The sequence below is a fragment of the Artibeus jamaicensis genome, unplaced genomic scaffold (assembly GCF_021234435.1).
Source record: "Artibeus jamaicensis isolate MK-2021 breed Jamaican fruit bat unplaced genomic scaffold, CSHL_Jam_final contig_519, whole genome shotgun sequence".
Lineage (NCBI taxonomy): Eukaryota > Metazoa > Chordata > Mammalia > Chiroptera > Phyllostomidae > Artibeus > Artibeus jamaicensis.
Genome location: NW_026521871.1, coordinates 44,893,035 through 44,909,608, shown reverse-complemented (window position 1 = coordinate 44,909,608; position 16,574 = coordinate 44,893,035). Strand labels below are relative to the sequence as shown.

Sequence of the window (16,574 nt, the reverse complement as noted above, 5' to 3'; positions counted from 1 at the left end):
CACACCTGAGCTCCTCATCATCTGTGCTGGAGGAAAGGTGACAGACCGCCTCTTCTGCCATAAGGACAGAGTTGACCTTGGGTGGAGGGTCTGGCTCATTTCCCTGGAAGCCGATCCACGTGGGGTGCCAGCTGTGGTTCCAAGCAACAAACTCTGGGTAAAAGTGACCCGTGATTGGTGAACAGGGCTGGGAGGACCATCGTGAACACGGGAGAGGCCCAGCTGGGGGCTTCCTTGAGAGGGTGACTCTGGTTCCCACACACCATGACCCTCGTGGGGACCCTGAGAAGAGCTAGTGGCTTGTGCCAGGGCATGGGGTTTGCAACCCAGCGTGGGTCCAACAGCCATGCACGAGAGTCCAATTCCCTTGCCCTTGAGCACTCACGGGAAGTGTTGGGGGCAAAGGGCGAAGGGCAGAGGGCAGCTCCAGGACAGCTGTGTGCACTGCCCCCCCAGCCGGCAGCCTGTGGCAGTCACGGGAGTCCGAGTATTTAGTTGAGACTAAAAAGGCTCTCGATGGGCCTCGAGCTTCCCAAACCTGATCAGATTGATTTGAACTGATTATTTACATAATTTAGGATTTCTTTTTTTCACATAAAACTTTCTTAACTAAATGTGTTGCCAGTCTTCTCTCTCATTCTGTGGTTTTTTCTTCTTGGAGTGTCTTGTGAAGAATAGTTTTTTATTATTGTCTGTTTTACTACTTCTCATATTTTCAGTGAACCATTAAATTTTTTTCCTAGTCCTTGGCAGGCTGATACTTTAGTAAAGTGCAATAAAGCAAATTAATAGAAGACTAAATTCAACAAAGATATTCCAAATATGAGCACAATTTTTTTGGTCAAATTAAATTCGCCTGTCATGTTTAAAAAGCTTCTACGATCTTCTCGGCAGTATACCTGCTTGCCTCGTCCCATACCAGGAACAAAACAATATAGACGGAGGTAAGTGCTAGAAGCCTTCTTGAGACAAGCTCCTAGCACCACGCTCTGTCGCTGCTGCTTTGCGGCAGGTGGGAGCTCCTTGCCAGCTCCGACCATGTGCCTGTCTGAGAAAATCAGGCCTCAGGCCCCAGCGCCTGCTCTGTTGAATGTGTCGGCCCCGAACTGAGCAGACGGGTGCTCTCCCAGGGATGCTGGGTCACGAGCTGGCTCTCTTTCAGCTCAGGCACTGAAGCTGCCCCATCCCCTGAGCCACACCCACCAGCCAAAAGGGTTGTTTACTGGCCCCAGCAGAGTGAGAACTAAATGCAGGTTTTGTGTGTCTGAAATGGTGTTTATTTCCTCGCTGCAAAGCCAGAGTTGTTAGAGCCTTCAGCTGCTGGGCAGGAATCCGGGTTTCTACACTTGGCCGAGCGTACAGGCGGTGACCGTCTTCATTCCTCTGCAGATTTAATATTTCGAGTCTCTGTGTCATTAGGAGAAGCGCGTGTGTGTTACAAGAATATCACCAGCAGGTCGTTTGCTCCGTTTTGCAGTAATTTTTCCAGTGAACCTCAACTTTTTAAATGAGAAAACTGCTTGACACTGGAGAAGAGTCATCTTGGGAGAGTGGGTCAAACAAGGCTTTCGGAGCCGGGCTCACCTGGGTTTGGATGACAACGTTCATTCCTCCACTCACTCCGCGGCCCTTCCCTGGGCAGAGGCCTGGGTGCCTTGGGTACAGAGTTGAGCACAGCTGCCCCTAATGAACCCAGGGTGCCTCAAAGGAGCCAGCAGAGCGGCAGGTGGGGAGGTAGAGGGAAAGCTGGGGAAGCTGGGGTCACAGAAGGTGAAATTTGAAAGGAGCCATGTGTTTGCAGATGGAAGAAATGCCCAAGAAAGGCACGGCCCACTAGACTGATGGGATCCCGCGGCCAAGCAGCGGGAAGCTTTCTAACACGCACCTCCCAGACTTCCTGTTCCCGGGGCCTCCGCTGCCTCAGTTCTCCAGGGAGTGCGCACCTCCTCTGTGCTGGGCCCAGCCGCCAACCCCGCCCGCACCTCGTGTGGCTGTCAGGGACTCCCCCACTCCCACCCCGAAACAGTTCTTTCTACTTCCTTACATGTCCTTACATTTTGTTATATTTCCTTGTGAGCTGCTAGAGCCCAGGCCAAGCCCTCTGGCGGAACCTGCCCATGTACACTGTTGAAGTGGCCGTAGGGTCCCTAGCCCCATCCCCTTCATGACTTCTTTCGGCCCAGAGAGCCTCAGGGCTCAGGGATCTTGGAGGTCAAGATTTAAAACAACTTGGTGCTCACACGACTGTGATCTCAGAGATTCTAGGGACTCGGGGCTCAGGGCTTCTGTGAAGACCATTTCAGTCAAATCTGTCACCAAATTTGGGGCATTTGAACACTGGCTGGCTGACTTGGGTCAGATTCTGTATTCAGAGGGCTGTAGTTGGTTGAGGGAGTAGGGAAGCAGGACAGGGAAGGAGAGAAAAGTGGAGGATGTGGCCTCAGCTGGATCCTGGCTCTGCCTGGTCCCACGGGGAGCGGTGGGGCGTGAGCTGCACCACAGGGTTGGTCCTGCTTGGAAGCGAGGGGCCCGGCCTTGAGTTCCTCCGTCCGTCTGTCATTGGCTGCAGGCTGCCACGCAGGGAGGGCAGAAGGCACGTAACCTCCCAAGTGAGGCTTCCACGGCAACAAGGGCCGTTTTCTAGAAAAGCTGTGAACCCTTAGCTGGTAACACAGCAGCTGGGAGGTGGGCGCACGGGCCTGCGGAAGGGGACCTGGGCAGGACACGTCCACCGCATCCACTGCAGCACTTGCTACAAGGGAGAACTGAGTTTCTCCATCACTTCAGTGGAGCGCGGGTCAAAAAAACAATCCATTAGTGAGGTTGCTGAAATTGAAAACTTATGACAGGCAGGAGTGAAGCCCTAGGGGTGCAAATGCCCAGGTGGGTGAATGAGGGGGCCGTGGGGGGAGATGCCTCAGCCCCACGCAGCCCCAGCTGTGTGCTCACCGCCACGGGGCGGTCCAGCCACAGGTGGCGGCTGTGAGGTCTCTCACTCACACGCGGGGACTTGGGCAGCCTCGACTATTGACCTCCATGGGTGAGGACTTATTTAACGGCCACTTCCTCCCCTCTGTGGGTAGGGTTTCTCTAGCTTTGGTTCCTAAGTCTGAGCCTGATTGTGGCCATTTAGTTTTCCATTCTCCTGTCCAAATCCACACATCTTCTTGGTTTCCATTCCCAGTCGGGCAGCGCAAAATGCCTGTCATACCTCTCCAATGTTCTCAGTATCTTAACTGTAATTGGTTGTTGCCCTAATTACAGAAAAACCCTGTTGCTTTGCTCCTTCGGTGTGGGTGCAGCAGACTTCCATGCTGGGTTTGGGTTTCTCTGGGCTTCTTGCTCTGCCAGGTCTTATATTCATCTTCAACGCCATGGTTTTTCTCTGACTGCTTACACCCTACGGCCAGTCTCTGACCTCCCAGCATTCCATCCCCCGCCCCCCCCACCCCCCACCCCGACCACTTAACCTGGGCATCCGTGCCTGCGCAAGTCTGCTGGTGGCCTTCCTAAGGAGCCCTCGTGGCTCCCTCGGCACCCTGACCCCTCCCCCACCCACTCTCCGGGCCTCACCAAGGCTTCCACACCACTGCACTCTTCTGACCTCTGCACGCGGGGGCCCTGTGGTCTCTGTGTCCTGTCGCCGGGGAGGCTTTTCATCCCATCTTTGTGGTTGGGGTGGGAGAGAGCAGCAGCCAAAGACAGACAGCCCAGGAAGTGAGAGACTCATGGACTTCCTCCTCTGGGCTTTGCCCTGTTGCTGCTCTAAAACTCCCTGACAAAGGCTCCGAAAGGCCTGCGACCCTTTCCACCCCAAGCGCTGTGGCTTCTGTTTGTACCTTCTGGTCTGTAGTGTCAGGAAAGTGAGTGACACGGAAGTGAGTTGGCCTCACCCGACCAGCCCCACCACCTGTGAGATCAGCAAGGAAAACACAGCCTTGGCCCCTCCCTGGGTCTGTCGCCGAAACGGGACACATTCTCCAGGTGGGCACCTGGGCATCAACCAGGCCACACTTGCTCCATACCGTCTCTATCCTAGGAACTACGTTCGTTGTTGTTCTGTTTTCTTAACAACCCTATTGAGGTGTCATTGGCCTACGGTACACTGTACCCATCTGAGGTGTAACAGTCTCTGAGCCGTCGCAGGCGTGTAACCCATGAAGCGACCGACACAACCAGAAGAGCACATTTCCGTCCTCCCCGCTTCTCCCTCCCTGCGCCCCCTTCTATGGGAGGAGTCTTCCACACTTGACTTCTCATTTCATCTTTACAAGTAGAAATGGCTTGTTGCAATGTACAGATGGGAAAACTGAGGCTCAGGAAGGTTCTATGACCTGCCTGCGTCTCACAGCCAGAAAGAAGCAGAGCCGAGACGGAAAACCAGGCAGGTCTCATCCCAACACCCGCGTCACGCGTGTCTGTCCCTCGGAGGCAGCCGACCCTCTGAGGAGCACGGCATCCGGGCAGTCCCAGGCCCTCCTCGCAAACTGGTCGTTTGCTCTTTCCTCTCCCTTCTAAAGCCTTTCTTTTGTTTCCTTAAATTAACCTCGGTTTCTGTTTTTCTTCATCTCTTGGACTAAACTTCCTTTAGAGAATAAAACACGAGACTGAAGCCGAACTCAGACGTTCCTCGTCAATATTGCCATATTTGTTCAGAGGTTCCTCGAGCCAGGGGTTATTTCTGGCTTGTCTGGGTGTCTTTTTCAAAATTACTATTTTTAAAGGCTGTGTAGCCAAGACCAGAGGGGAAAAAAGGAAGGTAGGTGTGGGCTTCCAGAAATGCAACAACACAAAGGAAGATGAAAGGCGCTAGGAGAACCCCAGGCCGCTGGGCTCACCCCTGACCCCGCTGCACCCTGATAATGCAGGCTGCACTCGAGCGAGCCCTCTCCTCTTGGGCCTGACTCCTGTCTCCCTGTGGCCTTCTGTTTGCCTAAAGCAACAGTTACACGTCAACACACAGGGATGGCCTGATTTTTGCCAAGAGAACCCAGGAAGTTCACATTTCCTGGGCCTCTTGGTCTAATTGACAAGCCCCCACGTTGTGTTTGCGCAGGCGGGTTTTGGGAGAGAGCGCGGGGCAGGGGAGAGGGGCGGGAAGGGTCGCTGGATGACGGATGACGAAGGAAGGAGGGTGAGCCCGGCAGGCTCGGGAAGGCAGAGGGGAGGGCAGAGACAGCACCTCAACAGGCAAAGGGCTGGGCTCCTTCGTCCAGTGGGCAGAATTTGATGTTTTGGTTGAAATTCAGTGAGTGACAAACTCGACTGTCACTCAGGAGGAGAAAAACAGGCTCGGGACACTTTTTCCTGAGCAGACTATTTATAAATGCTCGCTGTCCTTGTCTTCGTCTGAGGTTTCAGCACAGTGGGAACCTGTTTCCGAGCCAGAACCTCAGCTTGTGGAGACCGGGAGGGCCCAGCTTAGGGCCCTGGGCTGCCGTCCACACAGACCACACACACACACACACTCTCTCTCTCTCTCTCTCTCTCTCTCTCTCTCTGAGCTCAGGGTCTAGGTCGAGGCAGGCCTACTCATAGCCAGTGGGCTGGCCTTTCCCAAACCCTGAGCTCTAATTTTATACACTAGGCTGATGTTTCCCGCACAGGGAGGAAAACATGTCCTGTTCGTATTCTAGGTACCTTTCAACTTCATGATGTATTTAAGCTCATGGGGCGGGTTACCTGGGGAAAGGAATGTAGCAGACGCGGTTTGTGTTCAGTGCTAGAACTAAAGGTCCTTTACGATTCTTTGCTATTGTCATGTAGCAAATAATGCCCTGGCTGATCGACCTCCAGACCAAATCCAGCTTTATCGAAGTGGGCTTCCACAAGTCACTTATTCACCTCTTCACTCATGTATTCGTTCAACAAACGTTTATGGAGCGTCTGCTCTGGGCCAAGCACCTCTTCCCTTGTGTGCTGGGAATACAAGGCAGAGGGGACGTGTCCTTGCTCCCAGAGTGCCCGGGCTGGGAGGAGCTGGGCGGGTTTGCAGTGAGAACAGGGTGGCCTGCCTAGTGCAGGGTCACCGCCGGCACAGGCGGACTCTGTTCCAGTCGTTCCAGTGGGTAACGGGTGACTCCCAGTGAGACCATTTAAGGTCTGTCTCGAGCACCAAGGTCTGGTGTGGTTTCACCCTGTCCACGTAAGGGCAAGAAGTGTCTCTCAAATATTCTCAGCCAATCCCTGTATCGTAAATACCTCTTGCTTTACCAATGACAGCCCATCTCTAGTAGTTACCATAGTAGTTAATAGGCCACTACGGTCACCAGGAGGAAGCCATTTTAGATATTCAGGGTGCTGATTAGCAAAGCAATGGTTTTTTTCTTTCTTTTTTTTTAAAGCTTTTATTTATTTATCTTTAGAGGGGAAGGGAAGGAGAGAGGGAGAGAAATACCAATGTGTGGTTGCCTCTTGTGCGTCCCCTGCTGGGAACTGGCCCGCAACCCAGGCATGTGCCCTGACTGGGAATCAAACCTCGATCCTTTGGTTCGCAGGCCTGCGCTCAGTCCACTGAGCTACACCAGCCAGGGCGAAGCAATGGTTTTGATCAAGATGTAGATAATAGAAGTACTGGTAGCAGCCATGTTGCACATCAGGATGAGTTTCCTGATGAAAATGCTAACTTTCCACACTTCGGCTGTGAATTCTTGTCTGGAAGGCCAGTAGCAACTGGTTTATAGCTTAATGGGAGTAACATACAGTATCACAGTGTATTCTTGAAATATGTTTTTAGATTTTTATTTATTTTCAGAGAGAGGGAAAGGGAAGGAGAAAGAGAGGAGGAGAAACATCAATGTGTGGTTGCCTCTCACATTCCCCCCCACTCCGTGCCACCGGGGACTTGGCCTGCAACCCAGGCATGTGCCCCGACTGAGAATCGAACCAGCGACCCTTTGGTTCACAGGCTGGTGCTCAATCCACTGAGCCACATCAGCCGGGGCTATTCTTGAAATATTTCAAAGTACAAACATCCTTAAAAAACAAAGGATGCCTACTATCTTTATAATTGAGTGACATCTTAACAAAATATAATATTGTTGAATTACATTTTCTTTCCCTCAGTGATTATAGACTTTGTTCTCCTGTCTCATACGGAATGCCGAGGAGAAATGATAGGCAAGCCTGATTTAATTTTTGTTCTTGCTCTTGACTTGCCTTTTCTGCCTGGTTATCAGTTGAATCATTCTTTTTAAACTTGGCATTTGAGAGCTAAATTCTGTGTCATTTTTTTCTGGAACATAGTGTGTGTTTTTGATCATCTGTTTAAATATTTATTTAAGAGTGACATAAAAATACAGAACATTTCAAAAAGCAAAGGTTATAAAGCACGATGCATTACCATATCATAAACACATCCGTGCAATCCTCACCCAGATCAAGAAGTAGAACATCACCAGCAATCCAAAGACATGTGACGTTCCCTCCCAGTCACTACCTCCCCGGAATAACCACTCCAATTTACTCTATAGCCATGAATTACATTTCCCTAGCTCGAACTTCATTTCAGTGGAAGCACAGAGTGTGGACTTCTGAGTACAGCTTCCTTTGCCCAACATGATGTCTAGGGGGCCCATCCATCTTGTTCTATGAAGCTGCAGTCCATTCTTTTCTTTGCTGTGGAGTATTCCATTCTACTGTTGAACATTTCTGTCGTTCCCAGTGGGGGGCTATTCTACAAACATTCTTGGACAGGTCTTTTGGTGCCCATGCTGCCCCCACTCTTCTGAAGTGCATACCAAAACCTTAAATTGTTCCGTCATGGGGTATGTATGTGTCAACTGTAGTAGATACACATACAGGTCGGAAGTTCCGGGAGCTCCATATCCTCACCAGCTAGTGGTATTGTCAGTCTTCTTAATTTTGGGCATCCTGATGTACGGGTTGCAATATCACTTCATTCGATTTTCCCCTATTATTAACGATGTTGAGCACCTTATGTTTATTGGCTAATTGAGTATCTCATTTGTGTAGTGGCTATTAATTCTCTCACCCATTTTTCTACTAGGCTGTCCACTTATTTCATATTGCTTTGTAGCTCATGGTATTATTCTCCATACGTGTCACTGTCGAGTCTCTATTGAGTAGTGGAATTGCTAGGCCCCAGAGCATGCATATGTTCAATGTCAGTTGTCCATAATTATGGCTCCAATTCACACTCCCACCAACGACGTGCCCATCCTTGTAAACACTAGATACTGTCCGCCTGCTTCATTTTAGCCATTCTGGGACTGTGTGATGGTATTTCATGATGGCTATAATGAACCTTTCTCTATTACTAGGAAGGCTGAGCATCTTTACATGTTTAACGACTATTTAGATTTCTTTTTAGTGATGTGCCAATTCAAGTATCTTGCCAACTTGGCTATGGTCTGTCTGCCTATTTAGTACACATTTGTTGGAGTTCTTTATAAATTCTGGATTCAAGCCCTTTGGAGAGTATATGTATTGCAGATATCTGCAATGCTGTGGCTTGCATTTTGACTCTCTTCCTGGAGGCTTTAAATGAACAGAAGTTCATAATGTTAGTGTAATCCCATGATCAATTCTTGTGCCAATACCACAGGCTTAACTAGCACTGCAGTTTTGTAGAAAACCGGGAAATCTTGTACTGGACATCCCACAGCCTTTTCCTTTTTCAAGAATGCCTTGTCTATTCTCGGCCCTTTGCACTTCCGTAAAGTTTAGCATCAGCTTGTCAATGTCTCAGATTTTTTAAAAGATTTTATTTATTCATTTATTTATTTTTTAGAGAGGGGAAGGGAGAAAGACGGAGAGAAACATCAATGTGCGGTTGCCTCTCACACGTCCCCTACTGGGGACGTGGCCCGTAACCCAGGCATGTGCCCTGACTGGGAATCAAACTGGCGACCCTTTGGCTTGCAGGCCAGTGCTCAATCCACTGAGCCACACCAGCCAGGGCTCAGAATTTTTTTAGGATTGTATTAAATGTAGACAGATCAATTTGGGCAGAATTGATGACAGTTTTGAGCCTTCCTTACACTAATGTGGTCCATCCCCTCATTTATTTAGGCTCCCTTTAATTTTCCTCAGCAATATTTTGTACCATTCCATATAGAAGTCTAAATCTTTTGTTAGATTTATTCCTAGGTGTTTGATTTTTTTTTCAGTGTTATGGCAAATGGCATCTTTTTAAACCTTTATTTTGTGTTTATTGCTGGTATGTAGAAATACAACTGGCATTTTATATGGACTGCAGGCCCAGGGCTCTTGAACACAAATTGATTAGAATGGCTTTTCTATGTAGATGCTTTGGGCTTGTCTGTCATACACAGTCATATCATCTGTAAATGACAGATTTATTTAATCTGTTTCAACCCTTACGCTTTTCATTTGCCTTTCTCACCTTCCACGCAGGCTCTGTGACCTTGAACCTAACGAGGCTGTTTTCCCCCTTTCCCTCCAGATGAGGCAGAGGCCCATATTGACTATGAAGATAATTTCCCCGACGACAGATCCGTGTCATTCAAAGAGCTCACGGAGGACTCCCGGACAGAGGCAGAGGGGGCCAGGGGTCCAGGAGAGGCCTCTGAGCAGGTTCCAGAACAGGACCGTCTGGTCTCTGTTTCTGCAGGCAGAGAAAATGTAGCCCGGGACACAACCGGGGTGCCAACCACAGGCCCGCCCGGCACCAGCCCCGGGAGCAGCGCCCCCACGGGCCTGCCAGGACCCATACTGAAGGGGAAGTACTTGTTCTGGCTTCCTGCTGAGACCTTTCACAAGCTTGAGCTGGAAAAGGAAGTGGAGGATGACACCAAGAAGCAGTTCCTTGCTGGGGACAACCACAGCATCATGACGCTGGCCCCAGGTGAACCCGAAACCAAGGTGACTTCTAGCAGCACGGATGGTTCCTCGGGGCCATCTGTGGTCAGGAATGACAGCAGGGCGGGGGACCCAATGGTGAGCAGCAGCGATGAGTCCTGGTTGGACGGCTACCCTGTGACCGATGGGGCTTGGAGGAAGATGGAGGAAGACGAGGAGGAAGCGGAAGAAGATGGCGACAAGGGGGATGGATCCGTAGGGCAGGAAGAATGCGCTGTATTTACCCCCCATCAGCCCTTTCTTGTGGAAGTTAAGAAGCGCAGCAGCACCACCCTCACACCAAGCGAGGACGTGACCCGTAGTTCAGTTCTTCCATCTCAAACGCTAGATGTAGAGGCTTTTGCTCTCAGACCCAAGAGTGTGTCTGAAACCGAGGGACCCACCGAGGGGGATGGTGGCTTACCCAGGTACCAGCAGTCAACTGTTCCCTGGAGATTCGCCACAGAGAGGTCTCCCGTGGCCACCCTGTCCTACGAACTCGCCAGCTCTACCCTGGAGACAGAAACAAGTGCTGTCCCAAAGACCCCTCCCCACATTCCCTCAACTGTCACGGTGGCCACCCAGACGCCCGGCGAAACCAGCGCTCCCGAGGTCCAGGATAACTTCCCATACCTGCTGTCTGAAGACTTCTTGGGACAGGAAGGCCCCGGCCCAGGTGCAAGTGAGGAGCTTCTTCCCACCTTGGAGCCCTGTGTGGGAGACGAGTGTCCTGGCCTCAGCAGAGGCCCCATCGTGGCCACCACTGTCACCGTCCTGTGCCTGCTGCTGCTCTTGGCAGGCGTGGGGGCCGTGTGGGGCTACCGCAGGTGCCAGCACAAGAGCTCCGTGTACAAGCTGAACGTGGGCCAGCGGCAGGCGCGGCACTACCACCAGCAGATTGAGATGGAGAAGGTCTAGCCACCTCCAGAGCGGGCACTCCCAAAGCCACTTGGTAGGGATACGTACAGTGACACGTCACACTGATCAGCACTGACACTTCCCTAGAGCATGAGACAGGAGGCGTTGGGCTTGTCTTTCTTCCTCGGGTCTTTGTTCTGCAGGCCGAGCAGGATCTCTGGAGGCGCCTGGCAGGGAGGTCTGGATGGCGTCGTCACGCCCGTCCACAGCTCCTCAACCACCCGCCCTGGAACGAACTGCACTCGTCCACGGCCTGGGCCTGGGCCCTCATTCCACCACGAGGTCCAAGCTCACCTCCTGCTTCAACACACTATTGTCTTCTTTTCTCTTGTTAAGCAATAAGATGAGTGACTCCGTGACCTGACATTTTTGAAACAGGTGTGATAACCGGAGCATTTGAGAGCAGTGTTATTTAGGAGAAGTGACATATATTTAAAGGTTGGGAGTGGGATATAGAAGAATAATCGGTTATTTCCTTTTAATGTGACGTTGCTGAGGGCAGATGAGCTAAGCACCAGGACATAGTCTAGAAGCTCTGAGACTTCTTTTTAATTGTTTGTTGAAATTGGAGAGAATTTAAGACTGACATTTTGTTGGCAGGGGCGGGGGTGGGGTGGGGTGGGTAGGTTGTGTGGAGTAGCCGGACACACGTCCCTTCTGTTCCCTCCTTTCTGTGGGGCCGCCCATCGTTTTTTGAAAGACAAGGTTAGCTTTGTACCGGTCAACACCACTTCCTCTCGGAAGAAGTGGCCTAGTTGTCCTTGACCAGTCTCTGCCTAGGAATGTCTTAGAATTTTTGCCAGGACTAACAGAACTCAGTCCTTGGTTTCCTCTCTCAGGATTAACCATTTCTTTGAACTTCAGTAATAAGGAATGACATGGGAGGGGGAAAAAACGTTTTAAGAGGGCTGAGGACTAGGCTACCTGGTGTGGGTACCTACATGATGGAGAAGCACAGAAACTAAGATGATGAAACGGTCCCTGCTGCTCCATTCTTCACTCTCTTGTGTTCTGTGGACACAGCATGAGTCCAGGATGGCCTCATCTGGCTGTCGAGCAACCCATTTCATAGTATCCGGGTCATCTCATGGTCGCTCAGCAAGCACTGTGTATGACAGTGTTTCTCAAAGCGTGGTCCTCGAACCAGAGGCATTATCACCACCCGGAAACTTGCTGGGGCTGCAGATTCCCTGGTGCCTCCCCACCCTAGACACTGAAGCAGAAACCCTGGGAGCGGGGCTCGGCTCTGCATTTTAACCAGCCCTCCAGGTGCTTTAACCGAACGCTGGAGTTTGAGAGCCATTGGTTTCCAATGAGTTTGAGCTTGGAGGCCTGCTGAAGCTCTGGAGGCCCAGAAGATGAGGAACCCCTGGGGTCTGTCTTGTACGGAGGTCAACATGCTACAGAGGGAGCGCTTGAGGCTGGTGAAATGCCATCTTCAGTGGTCTCCTGTGCATTGGCATAGAAGCAAAACACAGTACATTTTTCTAATATGAATCACCTTCTTAGAAATCGTTTCCATTGATAAAAAGTGATGAAGGCATACATTTATTTTGAGACTAAGAGTCTAAGTTTTGTTGTATCTCAAGAGAGAGATCCTGAACTTGTTTGTAAGTGAAAAGTTGTTAGGAGTGTTTTAGCTAAGGAAACAAATGAATTCCTGAAACATGTTTTCTACTCCACCACCTCTTTTGGGTGCATGCTTTGGATAAATAATAGTCTCAGTAGCTATAAAGACACTACAGGAAACTGAAAGACCTTAACCTCCACGACCGGGTAAAACGAAGACCAGAAGGCATCGGAGGGAGCACCTGTCTGCCAGATGAAATCGAGAACAAGAAGAATGAAATGCTTTCTGCAAGTAGCCAAAGCAAAACACAACAGAATAAAAGCCAGAGACTGTATATATTTATAAATTAGATTCTTTTCTAATCTATAAGATACCTTTTCTATTTTTAACTGTATAAAGTAGCCTCCGTCTCAACATTAGGATTGTGTTATCCCACTATTATGTAATAACCCAAGAACATTCATGTCATACCAACCCCACAATAGGTCGTATTAATACAAACGTGTTAATAAATGTATTGCAAATATATTCATACATGTAAATGTACTGTTTTGTAGACATAAACTGCAAAATAAGCCCAACATGTAAGTTTTGAAGTTTTCAATGATTTGGTGTCATCTAAATTGACGTCGTGGGATCTAAAAACACATGCAGAGAGGGAATGATTAAAATACCGTTGTTATGTGTGTTTTGAGACTAGTCAATGTTTAATTTGCATGAAAATGGGGGGCCCATTAACACAGAGCTTCTGAGATATTTAAAATAAATGATTATTTCCCCAAACGGTCGCTTAATGTGTTTTATGCCTAGGCTACATCACAGTGACTTTTTCTTGTAAAAAAAAAAAAAGGTCGAATAATCTTGAAAATAATGTCTTAAAACTTGCTCAGGCTGCCCATCCTCTAAGCCTAACTCTCCCGGCAGCAGGATTTCGGGGGGAGCCTCCAGAGCCCCAGCCCCGCCCTCACCCAACCAGGCATTACTCATCACTTGCATAAGGCTTTGCTTCAAGGGATCCAGACCCAAGACATCTGTCAACGCACAGACTCTTCCTCCCGCCGTCACCACTGCTCAATCCAAACTTTTCCACTGACATCAACAAAATCTGCGTCAGCCTCCTCCTCCAGAAGTTCAGGTTTGAACTCTCCCCACCGTGGGTCTCTGTTTTCGCACCGGCCAGTTCCTCATTCTTTCCACCTGCCTCCTTCCACGCTCTTCGTTTTCTCCTTGCCTGCCCTTCGTGACCTGCGCGGAACATGGTGGCTGTTGGCAGTCAGGCCCGAAGATGAGTTTGGGCCTTGTTTAAAACAGTGAATATTCCTTCCCTTCTGAGACGCTGGCAGCGAGGGAACAACTCATCAAACCCAGAGCCAGCCCTGGATTTGAAAAGGTTTTTCCTAATGGAATCCCAGGTCTCTTTAAAAAAAAAAAAACCTTCCTTGGGAGAGCGAGCCTCTCTCTCCCCTGAAAGGCTCTCGGCCTGCCTCTCTCGAGCAGGGACCACTCGCTGCCTGAGACCTGAAAGTCCTTGGGGTGAGGCTCCTGCTTTGCTAGGTCAACGTCAGAAATCTCAGTGACCTGAGAAAACAGAGCTCATTAGAACATGCATCCCAGAGCAGCTGGGTGTGATTCGGACAGCCTCATCCAGTGGATAGAGAGAAAAAAGAGTAAAAAATAAGCAAAATGGTTAATGTGATTTTTTTAAAAAGAAATCATTGTTTTCAACCATTTCCTAGGTCCCGCAAGAGTGACATTGCATAAACTGCCTTACCCCGGGAGGAGGGGTGGCACAGACACCAGCCCCCTCTCTATCAGCAACCTGTATGTCTTGGCCTACTGACGGCCCCCCTGCAGTGAGCAGTAAGGTGCTGGGACTGATCTGTTGGCCAACCTGCCTAATGCGTTCCTGTCCTTGTCTTGTAAAATGAGGCACCAGCATCTTACCCTATCAGCTCCGAGAGCATAATGAGCCAACCCATTTATCCACCAAAGCCGGGTCTTGGAGAGGCCATCCCCTAGCACTTGGAGGCCCCTAGCACTTGGAGGTGCCAGGGGATGGCCACTTAGACGCCTGCCCTAGAGAGAGAAGCACTTGACAATGGCACAAACCACAGCCATTCCTGACCCTGAATTCTGGGGTAGGAGAGGGTCAGTCAAGGCGAAGCTGGACCGCACTGGTGTCTTCCTTCTCCTGGAGATGCCACGGGCTCAGGGCGGGCAGCAGCCTTGCCCGGCTGCAGGCACAGGAAGTCCAACGCACAAAACCTTTGGCTGAGACTTATTTAAGGTTCCTCTCCTCCCCCCCCCCCCCCGCCCCTTGTATATAGTTTAAACTCCCCACACTAGGTCATTCAAGCCTGGAGTCACCAGAAAAAAGAAGTCGCTGTTTGGGGGATGGCAGATGATCAAGAGTTCAGACAGCTGCGATGAAGGATTAGTTGTGGGTTTTTCTCCGTGCCTCGCTGCGGCCTGTGTTGCAGTCCCGTGTGCAAACACTATTAAATGAGAATGTTTTCTCTGGCTCCACTCCACCTTCTCCCCACAGTTTCACTATTGAAAAAAATTTTTTTTGCTGTTTGAAAAACTGAAGGCGCTCAGGTTTACAGCTCACATTTAAAACTTAAAAACGTTATTTCCATAAATGTTGGCAGAAACTGGCCACTGTTTATCCCACCAGCAGTCATAATAAACCCTTTCCCACTGACAATCTAACAAATCATTTTCTGTTTGCCACGGAGTTTGGTTCAATACAATTTTTGTGCTTTTAACATTCCCCAAGTAAGAACTCCTGAAAGCAACCTTTCCCAAGGCAGCCTTTGTGGTCAGTGTACACAGTGGTACTCGGAGATCCTGGAGTGGGGGCGACAGGTTCGTGGTGGTAAATAGAAAGTCTTGAGACTCAGAAAGATGTTAGTACATTGAATGTATTGGTACATGAGATTATCCAGACAATTAGTCCCTTTTAAACCTATGTGTACACACCAATCATCAACAGGGGCCGCAAGGAGGAGCCGTTGGACCCCACCCAGTGGGTGCCCCTGCCCGGGTTGCCAGGGTGGCAGTGTGGCTGGACAGATCCCCCCACCCCCAGGGCGGGCGGCCTCCCTGGGTAGACCAGCCTGAGGAAGCCAAACACTGCACACGTTTGGTGGGTCGGAGGGCAAGTCAGGCATCGTAGGCGGGTCTGGAAACTCCCACAAGGCTCACACATAGGTTTGTTTTTTCAAAAGACAGACCAAACTGAGACTGAACCCATGAGGTCTCAGTACAAGAATTTTCTAGGCTCTTCTAAGACACCCATTCAGGGAGGCGCTGGGCTGAGGTCACTGAGTGCCACCTGCACACTGGGGTTTCATGGTAGGTTTGGAGGAATGGGCTCATCTATCTATATATCTATATATATCTATATCTATCTATCTATATATATACATATATATATAGATAGATAGATAGATATATGTTGGTTTGGTCTCCTTTGAAATAAAAAGCTCAGTAACTCAGTTCTACACCCTTCAATCAAAGCAAAGTGCTGACAATGTTCACCATCCCATCCCAGGGTTTCTTTCTCGGGAGCCATTACTAGGATGGGGGTGGAGGTGCCGTTCAATCCCCAGTGGAAAGAAGCCAAGGTCAGAGAGTGAATGAGGACCCCGCCACTCGACCCGCAGAAGTGTATTTCCCCGCGGAAATACATCCTCCACAGAAAGCCCAGCCCAGGCTCAGGACCAAAGCAAGAGGACCAAATGGGAGCTCTGCAGGGCACAGAGGTGGAGTCAAACCACCTCGCCCAGCCCTGTCCCCAGGGTGGTCTCCTTGCACTTTTTCACATGTCGGGCGGAGGTCCATGGCAGCCTGGTGCGTCAGGAGAGTCACACAGCTGCAGGGTGCACCACCTTCATGACTCAGAAATGCCGGGAGAGGGCACTCACTGGGTCCCCCTCTACTTCATAGTCCCAACTGATGATCTTCTTCCCCACTGACGTCAAAAGAAGCTTCTTTGGTAGAGTAGAGGGTGGGACAAGGGAAGAAAGGAGAACCCAGCATCTCATGGTTGGAAGCCATAGGGGATCTGACTCATCACTGGGCTGAGGTGCCTTGACTTTGGACTTCATTAACGGCAATAACGGACTCTTTTGGCCATACAGCCCCCTGGGCAAGTTCAGCCAAAGCCACAATAGTTGGGTAGCCTAGAAGATCTTGACAGGAGGACTTAGTGCAAAAGTGAAAAAGGCAGGGCTCTCAGGAGAAAGGGGATGAAGCCACA

General features: G+C 50.0%; 1 protein-coding gene across 1 annotated transcript in view; it reads left to right on the top strand.

Annotated features, from left to right (window-relative positions):
* SUSD5 (sushi domain containing 5) overlaps nucleotides 1-11,330 on the top strand; it is a 29,501-nt gene extending 18,171 nt beyond the window's left edge. The window contains exon 5 of the mRNA XM_037148318.2: nucleotides 9,428-11,330. Coding sequence (XP_037004213.2) covers nucleotides 9,428-10,740 — 1,313 coding nt within the window. The 3' untranslated portion in view covers nucleotides 10,741-11,330. The remainder of the gene's footprint in view (nucleotides 1-9,427) is intronic.
* The last annotated feature ends 5,244 nt before the right edge of the window (nucleotides 11,331-16,574 follow it).